The 17900-nt window shown below is 35.0% G+C and overlaps 1 protein-coding gene across 1 annotated transcript in view; it reads left to right on the top strand.

Moving 5' to 3' along the window:
- Ndufs4 (NADH:ubiquinone oxidoreductase subunit S4) overlaps window positions 1-17539 on the top strand; it is a 93417-nt gene extending 75878 nt beyond the window's left edge. The window contains exon 5 of the mRNA XM_020171994.2: window positions 17321-17539. Coding sequence (XP_020027583.1) covers window positions 17321-17424 — 104 coding nt within the window. The 3' untranslated portion in view covers window positions 17425-17539. The remainder of the gene's footprint in view (window positions 1-17320) is intronic.
- The last annotated feature ends 361 nt before the right edge of the window (window positions 17540-17900 follow it).

Raw genomic sequence — 17900 nt, 5'->3', positions numbered from 1 at the left:
CAGGAGAGCTTGAACAAATCATGCTTCATTACACTTAACCTTCAATAAACCTGGTTTTACATCTTTGACATGAGAAATTGGATTGAGTAACACTCAAAACATTATACTTTAAGGATGGTAAGCCCATGGACCAGGTCCATGTGTCTTTATTTCTTACTATGTAACCCAGTGAGTGACCTAGTTATATGTTATAGAGGGGAAAATGTATTTGAGTTGGTGATTCTGTGTTGATAGTAAAATCTGCCAAAGTTTATGTATTCTTGAACTTTAAATTGGATACTTTTCAAACAAAACAAATACAATTTTTGTTATAAAACCAAAAGATAATTTATGTATTCAGGAATATTCTGAAAATAAACAACATACCTTTTTAGTTTTCTCGTTTTCATTTGTTTAAAAGATATAATTTCCCTTAGCATAGAAGGTTGTATTACAGAGAATCAATACAATGAGACATAAGATTTTCAGATCCAGTTACTTTTTAGAAAGCATATTATTGTCTTCTAATTATATTTTGAGACTCGGGTAATAAATATCACAAAGGATAACATTTATAAACAGTAAATCATAATCTTCATTAGGACTCTATGAAGTATGAACAGTTATTCTCATTTTACAGTTCAAGGAAACTGAGGTTTAGAGACATTAACATTCAGCAAACAAGGTCACCTCACTTGATGGTCAAGTTTTATTTGAAAATAGTCATGTTCATTTATGTATTGTCTATGATGGCTTTTCCACTACAGAGGCAGAATTAAGTATTTGTAATAAAGATTGTGTGACCCTCAGAACCTAAAAATAGTTACTACTTGCTGCTTTAGAGAAAATGTTACCCGACTTCTGGTTGTTTATTTGTTCATCTGTGTGGTGCTGGGGATTGAACCCCAGGACCTTTTACTTGTCAGGCAGACCCTGATCCTTTTCTTTTATATCTCCTCCAGTCCTCCATTTCCCTCCCCTACTGAATGAATTCTTTCCTTTTAACCTCTTTAATAATTTGTTCCTTTCTTACAGCTCTTACAGTTTTGTAGTTTACTTTATTTGCATTACAAGCAGAGCACTCTGTTGCATGCTAGTGCTGTATGACTAGGCTCTAGGGATAGTTAAATAAGACATACTCCTCATCTCAAGTTGTAATATTTTATATTGCCCACTGAATTACAAACACCAACCAGTAAAAACACCAAGTCTCATTCATCTTTATCTTTTAATTTGCTCAATAAGTACTAGTGAATTTGAACACCACATTTAATGATGTTGTAAATTATTCTCCAGATTATATTTTAAAGTGATTTTCTATAAATCACTTTAATTTGTTGCTTCTTCTGTCTTCTTGTACAACTGTTAATTCCCTCTAATTAGAAATCTGAAGGAAGAAAACTATTAAAGGATGATTAACAGTTTCTGTGTAAGGGCAAAGGAAATTTTCCTTTTGCCCTCTGAAGGTTTGATGTGAGTCTATGAAATAAACTGACAATAAAATATGAGACTAAAAGAAGGTCTAGGAGGTTGCAGTATTTGTTTCCTAAACCACAGAAAGGATTAAGAGCTCAAGGTTTGCAGGGGAAGGTGGTGCGTGATAGCTTATAGGCAGGTGAGAGGAAATAAATGCATAGCCAACAAAGATTGCCTCATGAGGATAAAGTCTCTCAAATAGCAGCCCTCAGAAAAGTAGGTGATAGGCTGTGCCAGAGTCTCTCTGAGCAAGGTGGACATGATCTTTAGTCTCCTTTTCCCATGACACAAATTAATCTTCTCTAATTGATAGGATTCCAGGAAGAAGTTCCTAAAAATTGTATTCTACTATAGGGACTGCCTTTCATCAGTGTGCTTTATGTTGCTTTGGCCTTTAGTCCACAGTTGCTTAGCCCAGTTGCCTTTGAGCTTGTAGTGTGGCAGAACATCATGGCAGGGAATACGTCCTGTAGGAAAGTGCTTACTTCATGGTGACTGGAATCAGAGAGAGGAAGGAAGGGTTAGGGCAGAAAGACAAGCCCTCAATTACTCAACTTTCTCCAAATAGGCCCCACCACCTAATGGTTCCACCACCTCCCAACAGTGTGCCACAGTTGAAGCTGGCAACCAAGCCTTCAATACATTTAAGACCCAAACCTTAACAGTCAGATAAGGGAAATTCAGAGAGAAGGCCAGTAGCAAAAGAAAGACCAGAAACAGGAGGGTGGGAGAAGGCCAGCGAGCTTGGTTTGGAGAATGCTTTGACTTAAAGAAGCATCCCAAAATGCCATTCTTTGAAGTATCAGTTTCTGAGCCCCAATGCTTACATCTTAGCATATTTGTAAAATACAATCAACAAATGTTTTTCTGTCAAGCAGCTTGGAGCTTATCTAGTTTAGGTGAGTACCTTGAAGTATATTGCAGCATACTTTTAAGATAAATCTTTTATAATGTTAGAGTTATTTCTAAACTGTTAACAAAATAAGCTGAAGATCAATGAGATAGCTCCTGAATGAGAGGGTCCAAGTTTTTAGGTTCCAAGTAAAACCAGAGGTTTGGATCCCAGACCCAAACACCTGGGTTTCCACATGTTGAGCCAACCACTTGCCCGTATGTGCCAAACAAAGAGACATGGTGAAGGGCAGAGAAAGGAGATTTATTACAAGACCTAGGACAGGCCCAAGGAAGAGGCAAAGTAAACATTTCAGCCTGTCTTCGGCTATCTTTGTTGTATAGACATGAGCTTTTGCTCTAAGTAGACAAAGAATTACATTAAGGACAAAAGGTACGCCTAGTTACAGTCCCAATCATAGCTGTGTTCTAGTGGTTGAGTGAGGTTTGGTTGACCATTATCTCAGTTCTTGTTCTTCAAGAGTTCAGGAGAAGTTGTTACTGCTGTCATCACTTGAGGGGAGCAGTCTGGTTCCCAAGACATGATTACTCCTGCTGCAGGTTGAAGCCTCATCATTATAGGTAATTGTCTTCATTTGGAGGGATGGTCTATCCTGCAAGGGCTTTGCTCTTCCTTAGGGATAGTTTTAGTCCCTTGTTGTAAAGATGTTATCGATCTTTCCTCTCCTTCTTTGATTCCAAGGTGGCTGCAGGAGAGAGCAAAGGACAATGAGATGCCAAGCTTTTCTCCTGTTTTTAGTTAATTTGTGGGCTGAAGTAAGGAGCCAGTGCTTTTCAGCAAAAACAGTTTTAAGCTCCTCTTACACAGTACTGTGTTTTCTCTGTGATACTGTGAAGCTGGAAGAGCTTAAAAGTTAATCATCTAAATGTACACTGTCTAATGCATTGTCACTAGCCACATGTAGCTTTAACACTTGAACTGCATCTAGTTAGAGATGTGCTGTTAATGTAAAATACACACTGAATTTCAAAAATTTAATATGAAAAATCTTATTTTATTGCATGTTAAACTCGAGATACTTGGGACTAAGTGAAATACATAATTCAAATTATTTTTTTTATTTTTTTTTTGGCAATACTGGACTTTGAACTCAGGGCCTCACACTTGCTAGTCAGGTGCTCTACCATGTGAGCCACTTCACCAGCCCTTTTTTTTGTATGCTATGTATTTTCAAGATAGGGTCTCAAGAACCATTTTCCCTGGCTGGTTTCAAATTGCTATCCTCCTGATCTGTGCCTCCCAAGTAGCTAGGATTACAGGTATGAGCTTACTAGCACTCAGCTCAAATTAATTGTACTTGTTTCCTTTCACTCATTTCTTTAATGTGGCTACTAGAAATTTTAAATTAAATGTGTGGTTCACATTATATTTCCATTGGACAACACTGATCTAAAGTCCTTAGACTATGCAGGATATATATATTGTATATGTATTCTGAGTACTTTATTGATATATATATTCTAGAGTATATATAGGAAATAGGAAAGTCCTATCCAACTTGGAAACATTCAAACTTTATGCCTAAGAAATCAGTTCTGTTCTTAAGAAATTTACCCAATATAAATCAAGGATGCATAGAATTTTATATTTACATATACTTACAAATAGAATAAATGTTAAGAGAGACCTATATTATAAAAATCCTCTGCTAATCACGTTTTTAATTTCTTAACTAATATGGTATTGTATAGATTATGTTTTATATAAGAATGCCCTCGTTCCTGAGACTAAAGTTTTCTTCCTCCTGCTATTAATAATTCCTGCAGCTATCCTGTCCCTCTGCTTCTGTCTTTTTTACATAGCTCTGTTCTCATCATATCTTACTTCCTTAGAAAGGTTGGCTCTCTAACATTGGAGAGTAGGAAGAAAAGACTGAGTGGTTCCCAAGTCCTTCCCTCTACCCCATCTTCCATTCTACAAACTCTTCCATGCTTCCAACATACTTAGGATGCAATGAAAAAATAAAGGTCCTGATGTGTTTTGACTTTAACCCTGGGCCTCATCCCAACATCACCCTTTAACCTTAGCATCTATTTCAGAGAAACTCTTCAAAGATAACCTTTCTTTGTTTAAAAAAAAAAAAAAAAGTGTGTGTGGGGGGAATATCTGGGGCTTCCTCTGAAATGTAGATGAACCTTACATCAGTTCTTTGTGAACTGAAAAGACCCACCTTTCTCACCCAAGTGGCTTTTGTCTTTCCTTGTGTTATGTGAAGGATGGGGAGGAGGAGAAAGCTGCATCATGGAGAGAGGAGGTGGAAGACAGCTGTGGAAAATGTGGTTGGTAGAAGACTTAAGATCTACTACCATTTAAATGCTAATAAAAACCAGAAATGGTTCCCCCCACCCCCGTTTGATCTGATTTGAAACTTTGTGACTCTTCTGTAGTATGCCATTTTACCCCCTGTGTTTTTCTCATTGTTGTTAGTTGTAAAAACTCTTTGAAATTCTCAAAATAAAGGAAGGTTTCTCTCTGGAATAGGAGGGCAGAGGACAAGCTGTGAAACTGCATTGTGTTCACAGTGGGTCTGTTAGGAAAACCCACCTCTGAGCTCTGAGGTAATATAAGGTAGAAACATACAGATCCACCCTGGAGCCTAAAAAAAACAAAAGGATCATTGGAAATGCAGCATACAACTTAGAATTCTCCCAGCATTGGACAACACCAGTAGGTTCTGGACTTCTACCTACCTTTAACCTCTTATGAGAGTCTCAGTCTCATTTCCATATAGCTGTTAAAAGACAACTTTCAAAACAAAAATAAGAATAATGACTCTCATACAGATACATAATGCAAGAATTTGAAGGAATTTATTTTGTGTAAGAAAAGGCATTTGTTTTAACAGCACTGTTTTGTTGTTTGTTGTGGTACTGAGGTTTGAATTCAGCCTCTTCCTTGTGAGGCAGGAGCTCCACCACTTGAGCCACACCCCCCAGGCCACACCACAGATTTATGTGAAATAAAGGAATTTTGAGGTAAATTGCAAATGGAGATAAAAGTATTTTTCTTGAGGAAGGAGGAGTGTCAGTTAAAATCAGAATCAGTAGGACATCTGACAGTTTACATGTATACCAGTTGTATACAGCTTAAGAAGAGTTTTTGGGTATCTGAAAGACAAGGAGGAGTGAACTAAAAATCTTACAATGCAGAAGGGGAAGGGTGTACTACAGACAGTGCATAGTTTCCTGTTGAAATCAAATCTTTTTCAATTCCTGTCCCCTCCTCCCTTTGCCCTTTATGAAATATGGTCTTGCTATGTTACCCAGAGCAGTCTGGAACTCCTGGGTTCAAGCATCCTCCTGCCTCAGCCTCCAGAGTAGCTAGGACTAAAGGTATGTGCCTTCTCCCTTTTGATGTGGAAATAATCTCAGATTAATCATGATAAGATTGGTGTGCAATTTGCCTTGATCATTTACATAGGTATGCAAAAGTGTTGATTTGCCATATAAGCTTCTTAAATTTGCATTACTGAACCTTTTCGTAAGGAATCTCAGATTGTATTTTCATGTCTCTTGAGGTTACAAGCCAGCCCAAGATCTTGTGACCAGATTTCTTCTGCAGTACCTATTCATTTGGGCACATCTTCCTGTATCAAGAGCCTAAATTATCCTAGGGTTACCCAAAAGCTGGGAACCCTATAAGCCAGATGCCAAGTCACTTTTCCTGGAATACCTTTGTGGTGTTAGCTCCATAAAGTCAACCTTAGTTCCTTAAAAGTGTCTGTTCATATCTGATTGAATGGGGAACATTTTCAAAAATGTCATTTTAGGTAAGGCCTTGGTTCCGTAATCAAGGCCTTCAAATTAATCCTAAAAAAGAGGACAGGTTGCTATTGACCATATGTAAATACCTATATTGCCATGAAAATAAGAATATTCAATAAGAATTTCCAAATTCTAGAGGGGCAACATAGGGAGTGAGATCTCATAAATATTTCAGTTTACAAAGCAGACCCTACTTAATTGTAAAGAGTTACAGATACCTTAAAAGGAAGGAGAAAGGGCTTCCTGATATTTTGAAAAGTAGAATATTAAAACATTATCAGTAATATTCCAAATATAAAACTATAGTCATCCCTCATCAATTCATTCAGTCCTGTGTAGTTAAATTTGTTCCTCTGAATCACAGATTTGTAATTAAAGTTCTTAAAATCTTGACTTACTTCACTGGCATGGTCTTAGAATTAAATGATGACATCAAAAGCCTATACCCCAAAGTACCTAGTCCCTTTTCCATGGGACTCTGTGAAATACCTTTGTTGAAGATGAAACGCTCTGGCCAAGATACCAAGAGCGCCCACGGAACTATCAGGGTAAAACAAAAACAAACAAACTGTCTGTAGATGTTATCAGAGTTGAAAATAGGAGTTCATAACAAGAATAATGCAATTTAAAGTCAATCCAAAGAAGTAGAGAAAATTTGTAAACACAATCACTTAAATGTATTTTCAAAGAAGATAGCAAATATTCCTATAATTTATAAAAATGGGTAAATGTGGTGTAGGGGCTGACAGGTGTGGTACCTTTCCTGCCATTAGTAAGAGTTGTAGCCAGCATTTGTATAAAAAGACAGATTAACAAGAGAAAAGCATAACAGATTGAATCAAAATGTAGACAGAAAGACCCAGGCTAAAATTAATAGCTGTGTAGAAGTGTGGTTGAACAAAAGGAGTGTGATCTGATGGTAATAGACTAAACAAGAGGAGGGGGACCCAGCAAGACCTATCTCTTCAGATTCTTCTTTTCTGCCACATCCTCCCTCTTCCCTCCTCCCTCCGCCATATAGGGCAGGACCCCTTCTGGATGGAGGGTCTCAGAAAATATCCTTAGAGTCAGCTCTTACACAGAAAGATAGGAGAAGTTTAGAGTAGTATTTCAAAGTTGCTTGGCTGGTTTGGGATAAACAGTTCTAGGTCTTTTGGGTTTGGGGTTTTTTTTGGCAGTACCGGGGTTTAAACAAAGGGCCTCACCCTTCCTAGGCAGTTACCACACCACTTTAGCTTCTCCACCAGCCAGGAGAGTTCTTATGACTTGTCTTGGGGTATAGGAATTCTAGTTTCTTTGGCCTGCCTTGGAAATGGGGAACAAAAGAAAGAAGGGAAGGAGCAAATGTGAAAGATCTTGTTTCTGAGCCCTTTTCCTTCAGTTCGAAGTACTTAGCTTCCAGTGTACTTCAGAGGCATCATTTTTCTTAAAGTCTTTGCAGACAAAAAAATCTTGAGAAATGAACATATCAGACGTTTAATGAGAATATACCAAAACTAGAAAAAGCATCAGTGAAGAGATTCACTAAGTCTGGAATAGGTCCTAACTAAATACCTGCATGTTAATTAAACTCAAGTGATGTAGATTTCCAAATTAATATTTACTGGCCTAGAAGATGGAAGATTTAAACTAAAGAAGTAAAGATGTGACCAGATGAATGTTTAAAAAATTAACTGAAATAGTTGTCTGTTATTAGGCAAAGCAGGCATCCAGTAAACCTCATTATTTCAAACACCTTTCTTTCTACATAGTGAAAGAATGAATGTATCCTTATGATTTTTCAGGGACTATCTGTGGAATCTGAAAATTGTAACATTTAGTATTTAATTTGAGGAAGGCAATAATCAAAAGTTTGGAGCTAGAGATGCAACTCAGCTGTAGAGCGCATACCTAGTATGTATAAACCCTTGGGTTCAATCCCTAGCACTACAAAAAATAAGTAAATTAAAAGCCTGGAGATTGAACACATAGGCTAGGTATAGGATCATAGTACCTGAGAAATGATGTTTTGGCTGCTTGTTTCAAAGTCATAATAAAACTTACAAAAGTAAACACAGAAGGTAACCAACCTAACTATAAAGAACCTTACGTTTTATAAAAGTGAACAAAAACAACATCAACATAAAGCTTTTAAAGTTATTCTGCAAACCAGAACTTTTGTTTTCTGGGCAGATTAACTTTCATATTATAAGTAAAGATAGTAAATTAATAAACAAAAAGCCCAGCAAAATTAAGTAAACTTACTAAGATTTTAAGGAATGCCATAGCGTTTCAGACTTATATTTTATGTATACTATAATCCAAGGCAAATAAAATTTCCTCTCAGCAAATTTTATGTAACTTTCTCTATTCATTCAGGTTTTGTCTTTTACCATTCTCTTTCTCTTTCTGGCATAGTCATTTTACTTTAGAAGTAAGTATTATCTTTTTCTCTTAATAAACAAACCACATTTTGTCACCTTGCTTGCAAAGTTATTTTATTACCTTACATATAAAGTTATTGGCTCTCTGCCACTACTACTACAAGGAGCGCTTCATTCAGGATTTTATAGAGAATCCAGGGTAATTAAAAACTTATAAATCAGCATTTTAGTTGAATAGCAGAATTCATCAGTACACATAACAGTGCTTTTCGTAGTCATATATATTCCTTAGGGTCCAACTTCTCCACGTGGCAAAAATAAATATGTTCATTAACCAATTGAAAGAGATAGCCTCTTTGTAGCATATACAAGTGAAAAGCAAGTTTATATAAACTTAAATTTTTGCTTAGTACTCATAGGGAGAAAAGACTTCTTAACTATCACAGGGTTGATGACTAACACCTCCATAACTAATGACAGATTAAAAAGAGCACACAGATTTACTTAATTTAAATTTTCTGTGACATGGGACCTTCAGAATTGAAGGCTCAAACAGGAAACCTGTGTGTTTTATGCTAAATTTGATGAAGTGGTGCATAATTGTACAGAAGTTTGGTTGGACAGAGGGAGTATGATCTAATGGTAATAAGCGAGGTGAACTCAGCCCAGCCTTTTTGTTCAGCTTGTTCTCTTTGTCCCTCTGTGACATTCCTTTTCTCTGGATATAGAACACATGAGGATCTTATGATGTGTCTTAGAGGAAGGACAGAGAATTCTTTTATGATTTTCATAGGACAAGGTCTGAAGAGCAGCAGCCTTCCTGTGTCTGCTAGTTCCTCAGATGCCAAGGTGTCATATTTGGGGTAATGTGTACTGAAGCCCATAATAATTAATGGTCCATCATATTTAGAAATCATCTAGGTATCTAATAAATATCCAGTAATATCATGTAACTTAAGTTACCTAACAGTGTTGGAAATTAAGTTTTTAAGGTAATATTATAGTACATAATTACTGCTAAAACAAAATTTCAGAATAATTTGCTTAAAACACAAGTTTATATTTTTCATGATTATAAACACTAAACAAAAGTAATGTTAGCTTATTTGATCAGTAAAGTCCTAAAACCTTAGGAAGAACATATCAAAGTAGAACAAAACTGTTTATATTTAATACTGATAAATCAGAGAAAACATAGCTGTTTTTATTAATCCAAAATTACTAAATTAATGTCATTTGCCAAAGACTTAGGTAAATTATGTGAACTTGAATTCTTTAAAAAAAATTTGCTGTAGTTCCTTTAAGGATGCTTTTATTTATTCATCCATTCATTCATTTATTTCAGTGGTACTGGGGTTTGAACTCAGGGCTTTACACTTGCTAAGTAGGTGCTCTACCACTTGAACCATACCTGCAGCCATGGATACTTGTAGAAACACTCTAGCATGTTGAAATTAGAAATTCAATTTTCTTGTTTTTTGAGAATTTTATGGTTACTCTTTTCTGTATAAGCGAATCAAAACAGAACTCTTTGAAGAGACTTTTATGCTTTAATTCATAATGCCCTGTGGAGGTAGAAAAATGTTACCTACACATACAAAAAGAAAAGTAAGGGCTTTTCTGAATTATAGACATATTGATAGACATTCCATCCTACAGAAAGTTTTTAACTTCAATTTAAAATTTTCAGCATGAGTTAATAAACACAGAATTGTGAAACTTAACTGATTCATACCAAAAAGCTGTTTTCTCTTCAGGGAGTCCAAATTCTTAATTGATTTGAGCTTAAAACAGACAAGACTAATAAACCAGATTCTCTGTATTTTTTCAGTCAATGGAGAGTAGACCTCTATAAACTATTAACCTGTTTACTAAGATCACAAAATGGACAGATTATAAAACCAATTCCCAAAACTAATCACAAAATTAAAATTAGAAAAATAGAGTCAGCAAAGTTCTCCTGATGCTTTGGATTCTTGGGACCAAGAAAAGATACAGTGGGCTTTATGCACCATACCTTTGGTGAAGTTTGCCTTGCCTTTAAGTTGGATGTCTCATGGAGACCTCCAAAATGTTAAAAGAAAATTTCCAGAAAAACAGAATCATGACTCTAACATATAAAATGAGCATATTGAAGATTTTATTTCATTCATGTGATACAAAGGAGACAGGCAGATGTTACAACCAGTTCAAAGGACAAGTCAAGACAACACAAATTTATATAGGATAAAGGAATGTTGAGATAAATTACAAATGGAGACAAAACTGGCTTTCTAGAAAATCACCAGGAGCACTAAACTAGCAAATACTGAATAATTACTTTTAGAAAAATGCATGGTTGGATTCCTGTAAGCCTCTGGTCAGATCCTTTCAGAAGGTGAGCAATGCTAAGTTTGTTTTACGCATTTCTGTTTAAAGACACCTTATTTAACATATATTGTTGCTATATCAATATTGAGCTCATGACCAATAACATTGTAACTCATACCTGAACAAAACTTACCTAATACTCCTATTGCCACATCACAGTCTTCTACACCATGCTAGGGGCGGGAGTGAGGGGAGGATTTTAAACAGTGAAACCATCAACAAGAAGCAAAAAAACAAAAACAAAAATGTGGCTGTAAATAGACCTTGAAAAGTATTCTTGTTTACAGTGTGAGAGCTGAAACCAGAAGGCAGCATTACCTTGCTTGACCTCAGCTAGGAACTTGTGTGTTGGGCAACTCAAATTTTTTTTTCCATTCTGTGCATGTCATAAATGACCACAGAAGCATCACGAGTATTAATTTTGGGGTTACAAATAAATTTTAATGAGTAAGTGAATTCACAAATGATTATTATTTGTACCTACAATTTACAAAGATTTTCTGCATAGCTGTTTTCCTCCTAATCTCTAGTCCAAGGAGGTAGGAGAAGGGAGAGAGAGAAAGGATGGAGAGAAGGAAGGAGAGAGAAAGGGGTGGTATTTCTTAGCTCTCCTGTTAGAACTCTGAAAAAATTTTTCCCATAGTGATAGAGTTATACATAGTAGCTTGGTGGGGTTCCTTGTATGTTATGGGTTCAATAGGGTTTTAAAAATTCCTATACATAGTCCAAACCCCAGACTAATTACATCAAAATCTCTTGGAGTGATTTTTAGCTATTTGTTTATGGTTTCTTTCTACAGAAAAATGTGTTCTAAATTTCTAACACCTGATTTCCAACTAAAACAGCTACAGTAATTGGTTAATATATGGTTTATTTTGTGGCAAATTCTAAATACTGTGGTTCCAATTACTATTTTGGAAATAATAAAATTTAAAGGGACCATTGACATCAAAGGATTTTGTTTTTATTTCTGTTTTCTTTTGAAAGTCATCATAGCTATAGCAGGAGGAAAGTATTAATCTAATAAATATTTCAGGTGCTTTGTGTTCTCACCTTATTTTTTTTTTTATTTTATTATTCATATGTGCATACAAGGCTTGGGTCATTTCTCCCCCCTGCCCCCACCCCCTCCCTTACCATCCACTCACCTTATTTGCTTATTGAAATCAAATATAATTTTCACAGAAAGAATTGTTTTTTCAGTGTTTCCAAAACCTTATTACATGTCTTCCATGATATTTTCTAAAAGAAGAACTTAGATACTTAGTAATTTCAAAGTACAGGGACTTTTAGTATGAAATACCTGAAAAACTATTTTTCCTTTCCTTCTCTTTAAATTATATATTAGGATTATGCTTTGCTTTCTGCCAAGTATAATGTCAGTACATAACCTGAAGAGGAATCTTGAAACCTTCCAAGTGCCAGAGTACCTTCAGAACTTTGCTGTTCTGATAGCCTGTGCTGGTTAGCGGTGACTTCCATTTATGTCGGTTTGTGCCACATTACATGGTGCTTGTTGCTCTGGCACAGATTATTAGGCTGCTCCCTTCCAAACTAATACCAGCATTTGTGATTCCGTTACTAAAGGAGAACGATCTTTCTCAGGACCGGAATCAAAAAACATTTCACAAACCACAAAACAACTTAAGAATGTTCCTCTGTGTTTCTGCATTACTGAACCATACATGAAAAAATGAAATGGTTCTGTAAATAAAAGTGAGTAGATCTTCTTTTTCTGTGTCATATAAGAAGTCGATCTAGTTTTGTTTATTTTTGGGTTTTTTTGGTGTTTGAGAAGATTGCACCAAACAGTCACATTATAGGAAATAGAATATCCCAGCCACAATATAGAGATATACAAAATAAATTGGCATAATTCTTAGAAAAAGGTCATTGATGTTAAAGATGTTTTAAGTTTACTAAAATAATTTACCAGGTATACTTCTTTTATACAAGAACTTAAAGTTTAAAATATGTTTTGTGAAAGCATTCCAATGTGTGATACAGCAAAGAGAGTCAGTTTCTCATCATTTAGGTGCTGGTAGTTGGATTTGTGGCTAATTCATGCCATATGGCTACTCTCCTCAGTGGGAAGTGACGGCAGTCCTGGGAGTTTTACTCCATCCCTGGGGCAGCTGCCTTAGACTCAGTTGCTTTGATCTTCTGTTGCACAGCTGGGAAGAGTAAGGGCTGGTTTTGAGTGTCCTACTAAGACAGCATATGGTACCATTGTTGTAGACTACACCTTCATTTTATATAAGCATTCTTTAGAAAGAGCAAGTATTTTCACTCCCATGATCTCATTCTAAAACACAAGTTTGAGTTATTTCTTTAAAACAAAAAAACTTAGAGCTGAAAAAGATATCCTTTTTTTTTTTTTTTTTAAAGGACCCAGGAGTGGGGGTATTAGGGGTTGAACTCAGGGCCTTATGCTTGCTAGATAGGCATTCTGCCACTTGAGCCACTCCATCAGTCCCTAAAAAGAATTCAGAAATTCAGGTATTTTATAAGTGAGATTCCATTCCTAAATTTCTGTATTCTATTTCTTACAAAATTATATTCTTCCTTTTTAGGTACAAATTTCAAATGAGAAGTAAAAAAGATAATTCGTGTAATTTACCCATTAAGTATGTGTTTAATGTCTTTTCAGGTGTTCTTATTCAAGTCATTTTGTTCTTTTAGCTAACATTCACTGCTAGCTCTAGTAACCTTTACAGTCATGTGTGGTAAGACCAGTAAATGTGTTTTCTACACACTGTAAGGTATAACACTTTGGAGTAGAATGCTTGAAAATGTGATCAGATTTTTAACAGTGCCCCAAAAGGAGCAACAACTTTACATAATAGAAATAGAATATCCAAAGAGAGAGTTACAGTTTTACTTTCATTTCAGTCTCTATTGTGCATTGTCATCAGACTTCCTCATAACCCTTCTTTGCTTTTACTTAACCAGTAAGTTGTTTTTCACAAAAAAAATAAGGGGAGAAAACATTTTTGCCTATGCATCCTAATTATCATGAATGGTTATGGTAAAGTAATAATTCAGAGATAATATTAGCAAATGCAGATTTCTTCCCATGTCTATTTTTGGTTTTCACAGGGTGAAAAACACCCTGTCTATATTCCTGTCTCTGTCATGGTACTCACATTTATTGTTTTTATCACCATCAATAATGATTATAATCTGGCTCACACTTGTTTCTTTACTTGTTAAAACTCAAGTTGACCCTGACAGCATTTTGAACCTTTGTGACTGGAACAGATACTAGAGCTATATCTGGGTTCTTACATAGCAAAAGAATTCTTCTTCAGATGTGTGTTTCAGCTCCCAATATTTCCAAGCGCTTTTTTATTTCTTTGCATCTGCTCTCATGATATTTTTATTGAAGTAGACAGCCTGTATTTGGGAGGCAGTGGGGGAGAGAGAGAAAATATAGGTTCTATCACCCATCATTTGGCAAGAAAAGTTAACAATGACTACAACCAGACATAGAACCTACATTAGAAACCCTTTCCTCCATAATTGGGGTGAGGAGGTGCCATTAGAGGGACTTAGATTTGTTTTCCAGTGATTCTTAAAAATCTTTTCAAAATATTTTTTACAATAAAAGGAAAAAATTACATGGTCACATAGATCAAAAGGAAATAGGTGAAATAAAAATTGCAATTACAAGATATGTTTAAGGAAATTCAGTTTCATTTTTGAGGTGATTAGGCACATAGCTTTAAAGTCAACCGGAGTTTAAAATCTTGGCTTTGGCACTTATTAACCCTGTGACAGGAGGGCTTGTTTATTTTCTAAATGATTTATTTTTACTTAAAACTAATTAGCCATATGTGTATAAATTTTATAATTTTATCATAAGCCAAGCAAACTATAAACTGGGAAAAAAAAAACCTCTTTAAAATACTTAAGACAGCCTGAAAACATATAGAACATAGCACACCAGGTTGGGTCTTTTCTCCAGGCTTTGTAGCTGCCCTTCTCTTTGCCTAGGTGTATTTTCGTGCCTCCTTCAGGTCTTTACTTAAATGTTACCTCCTCAGGGAAGGAGGGCTTTCCTGTCTACCTTGTTTAAAATATTTTCTCCTTAGTACTCATTAGTATATAATACGTATTTTAACTTAGGTATTACTATATTAGCACCTAGTATACTGTGCATTTACGTATTAATTTCTCTTACCTACTTACTTTGACATTTAGGATTTTTTTAGCTTTATTCATTAGCTTCTAGTGTCTAAAAATAACCCTTCAAACAGAATAGGCAATCAGTAATTAAATAACTACCAAAAGTTCAGTAAATATTACCTGTTGCACTTGTTCTATTGAATTGTATATTTTTTATAATTATCAACATTTGCCCAGTTAATGTGGAAAGTGCTTGAGACGTTTATTAAAGTTATCATGTTCAATTCACTCATTAATTTATCTACCAAAACCCCTATCCATAGTTAATAACTAGGTTAAATTATAGCTATAGTTAATACCCCATACATCACAAATTCAAATATAATGGAAATTTTATTTACATCTATACTTCATATAGAAGCTATGTTGCTAGGAAGTTACAAATCAAATTTTAAGGAGAATAATAGGTCAATGTTTATCAAGTGCTTGCTATAAACTACAAGAGACTTACAGAAAAATATATTTGACATACAAGCTCAAGAATCTGTCTGAATTCTGATTATGCCTCTTCCTGATTGAATGACCTGATGCTAGATAACCTCTCTAACCTTTGCTTTACTCTCCTACATAAAGGGAACATTAATTTATATAAAGGTTTTTTTTAAAGTATATTTCTCATAGAACTCAATAATTATCCAGTGTTTTGTAAGCATTTGAAATAAATTTGTCTCATCTTCATGACAATCTTGTGGAACATGTAATATTCTAATGCCCTTCAGTAAATTTTTTGAAATGGAAACAACTGCTTGTTAATGTACTTTATTCTCTCAAACTATAGCTCTATCATTTTTCTTTGACTAGGAAAGTACTCAGAACATTCTTTGTTCTCTGAAAGTAAGGTTATGTTAAGCATGTGAATTGAATCTTATTATATGTGATGTTTAATTTGCCTTCCTGCTACCCCATTTCCTTATAGTTATTGAACTAACTAACTTTCTTTGTGGACAAATGCAGTTCTAGCAGTGGGAATATAATGTCCTCTTATGGATGAAGTAGTTTGCAAGATTCATTTGAAGTATTGTGCTAAATGTTACTATTTTCCTTTTCTTGAATAATCACAGTATTATACATTGAAGACTTGAATTTAATAGATTTTACTTTTGTGGCAAAATTGAATTCTAGGTAAGGGACTATTGAGACATAGTTTTATGGCAGCAAGTTCTATACTCAGAAAAAAGGCACTAGAAGTCTTTAGAAGAATAAGATTAAAAGCTCATTTATTTTGGCTGTATAATATTTAGTTTGGACGTTCTATACTTGATTACCATGAATCAGATGTTTCAAGATCAGTTATTTGAAGAAAGTCCTGAGAGAGAAAAATGATAAATTACATGGATAGGAAAACGGTCTTACAGAAAAATTTTTTTAAAAAAAGTAACAGTTACAGGGGTTTCTAAGGAAGAAAGGGTATCTTAATTATATTTTCAAGGAGAAGGGTGTTGATTTGTTGTTGTGCTTTTCTTAGGAGAACTGAAGAACAGGACTTAAACCAGAAGGTATAGACATAAGTAAATCCAGTTTTCAGAATTGTAAAAACTGAAAAGGCTTTAGAGAGAAGATATAAACTGTCATAAAAGAATAAACAGTTTTGATCGTGACTTTCAATTTTCTATGCATAAAAGCCTCCTGAAGTTGAGAGTTCAAGTGCAGCTTCTCAGGTCCCCACCAGAGATTCTGATCCAGTGGGCCTTTGGTCAGGCCTAAAAATTTGCAGTGTTAATAAGTATTCCTTTGATTCTGATAATCAGATAGCCATTGAAACAAATGTTAAAAATCTTTTGAGCTCAGCCAGTAAGAGGCTGAACCCAGGTCTCATGGTCCAGTGATTTCGGATTACTTTCAAGCCATTGTAAAGACACTGATTTTAGAAGGATAGTAAGATATGTTACATTGTTTAATGTTCCTCATCTCAGTTATTAAAGAAGTCACATGTTAAACCACATAGAGAAATCTAAATTTTAAATAATAGATGATCAATAATTGAGCAAGGAGAAATTAAGTTGTAGTTACATCCTTAATCTGAGATACGATAAATCATCTTCAGGCAGTGTTTGGACTCTCTTGCCACATGGGATTATAAGGGAGCAAATTACTAAGTAAGTATTTATATTTCACGTGTTGACATTTATTCTTGATGATAAATGAGCACTAAATTATAAAAGTTAGCCTCTACTTGCTATATTCTCTGGGTATCCTCATTAAATCTGTTCCTGTAGGCTTGTATTTGTTTGCTTATTTGTTTTGTTTTGTTTTGTTTGTGCCTCTAGGATGGAGCTATGACGTGGAAGAGAGAAAGATTCCGAAACCCAAGTCCAAGTCTTATGGTGCAAATTTTTCTTGGAACAAAAGAACAAGAGTATCCACAAAATAGGTTGGCACTGTCTATATCTCTGTGCTTGACTGTGAATAAAGTCAGCTGTGCAGTATTTATAGTCCGTGCATAATACATCTCTTAATCTTCTAATAAATCTGACCTTTAAACCACAGATACGTTTTACAGTTTCTATTTTAAATGTTTTTTGATGTCTCAAGTTAAATCTGTTACAATTTCCTATATATAGAGGAGATTTGAGGTGATCATACCTCTAGGAAATCTTGTTACTTAGAATCTATTAAAGAGAATGCCTGAGACCAGCTGCAACCTTGATGTTTTATGCTTCTCTTCTTTAATTAGAAACTTTATATTTTCTAAGCTTCTGTGAAACTTAATGAATTATGTTCCATTCTAATTTCTGCCCATCAATACTTTATGATTATGAGGAGTTTTGTTTCAGTGAAGATTTTGTTTTATTTTGTTTTTTGAGCTGATCCTGAACTCACTTGGTAACCTAGTCTGTCCTCAAAGTC

The sequence above is a fragment of the Castor canadensis genome, chromosome 6 (genome assembly GCF_047511655.1).
Source record: "Castor canadensis chromosome 6, mCasCan1.hap1v2, whole genome shotgun sequence".
In the NCBI taxonomy this organism is placed as follows: Eukaryota; Metazoa; Chordata; class Mammalia; order Rodentia; family Castoridae; genus Castor; species Castor canadensis.
This window is presented reverse-complemented; position numbering and strand designations above follow the sequence as displayed.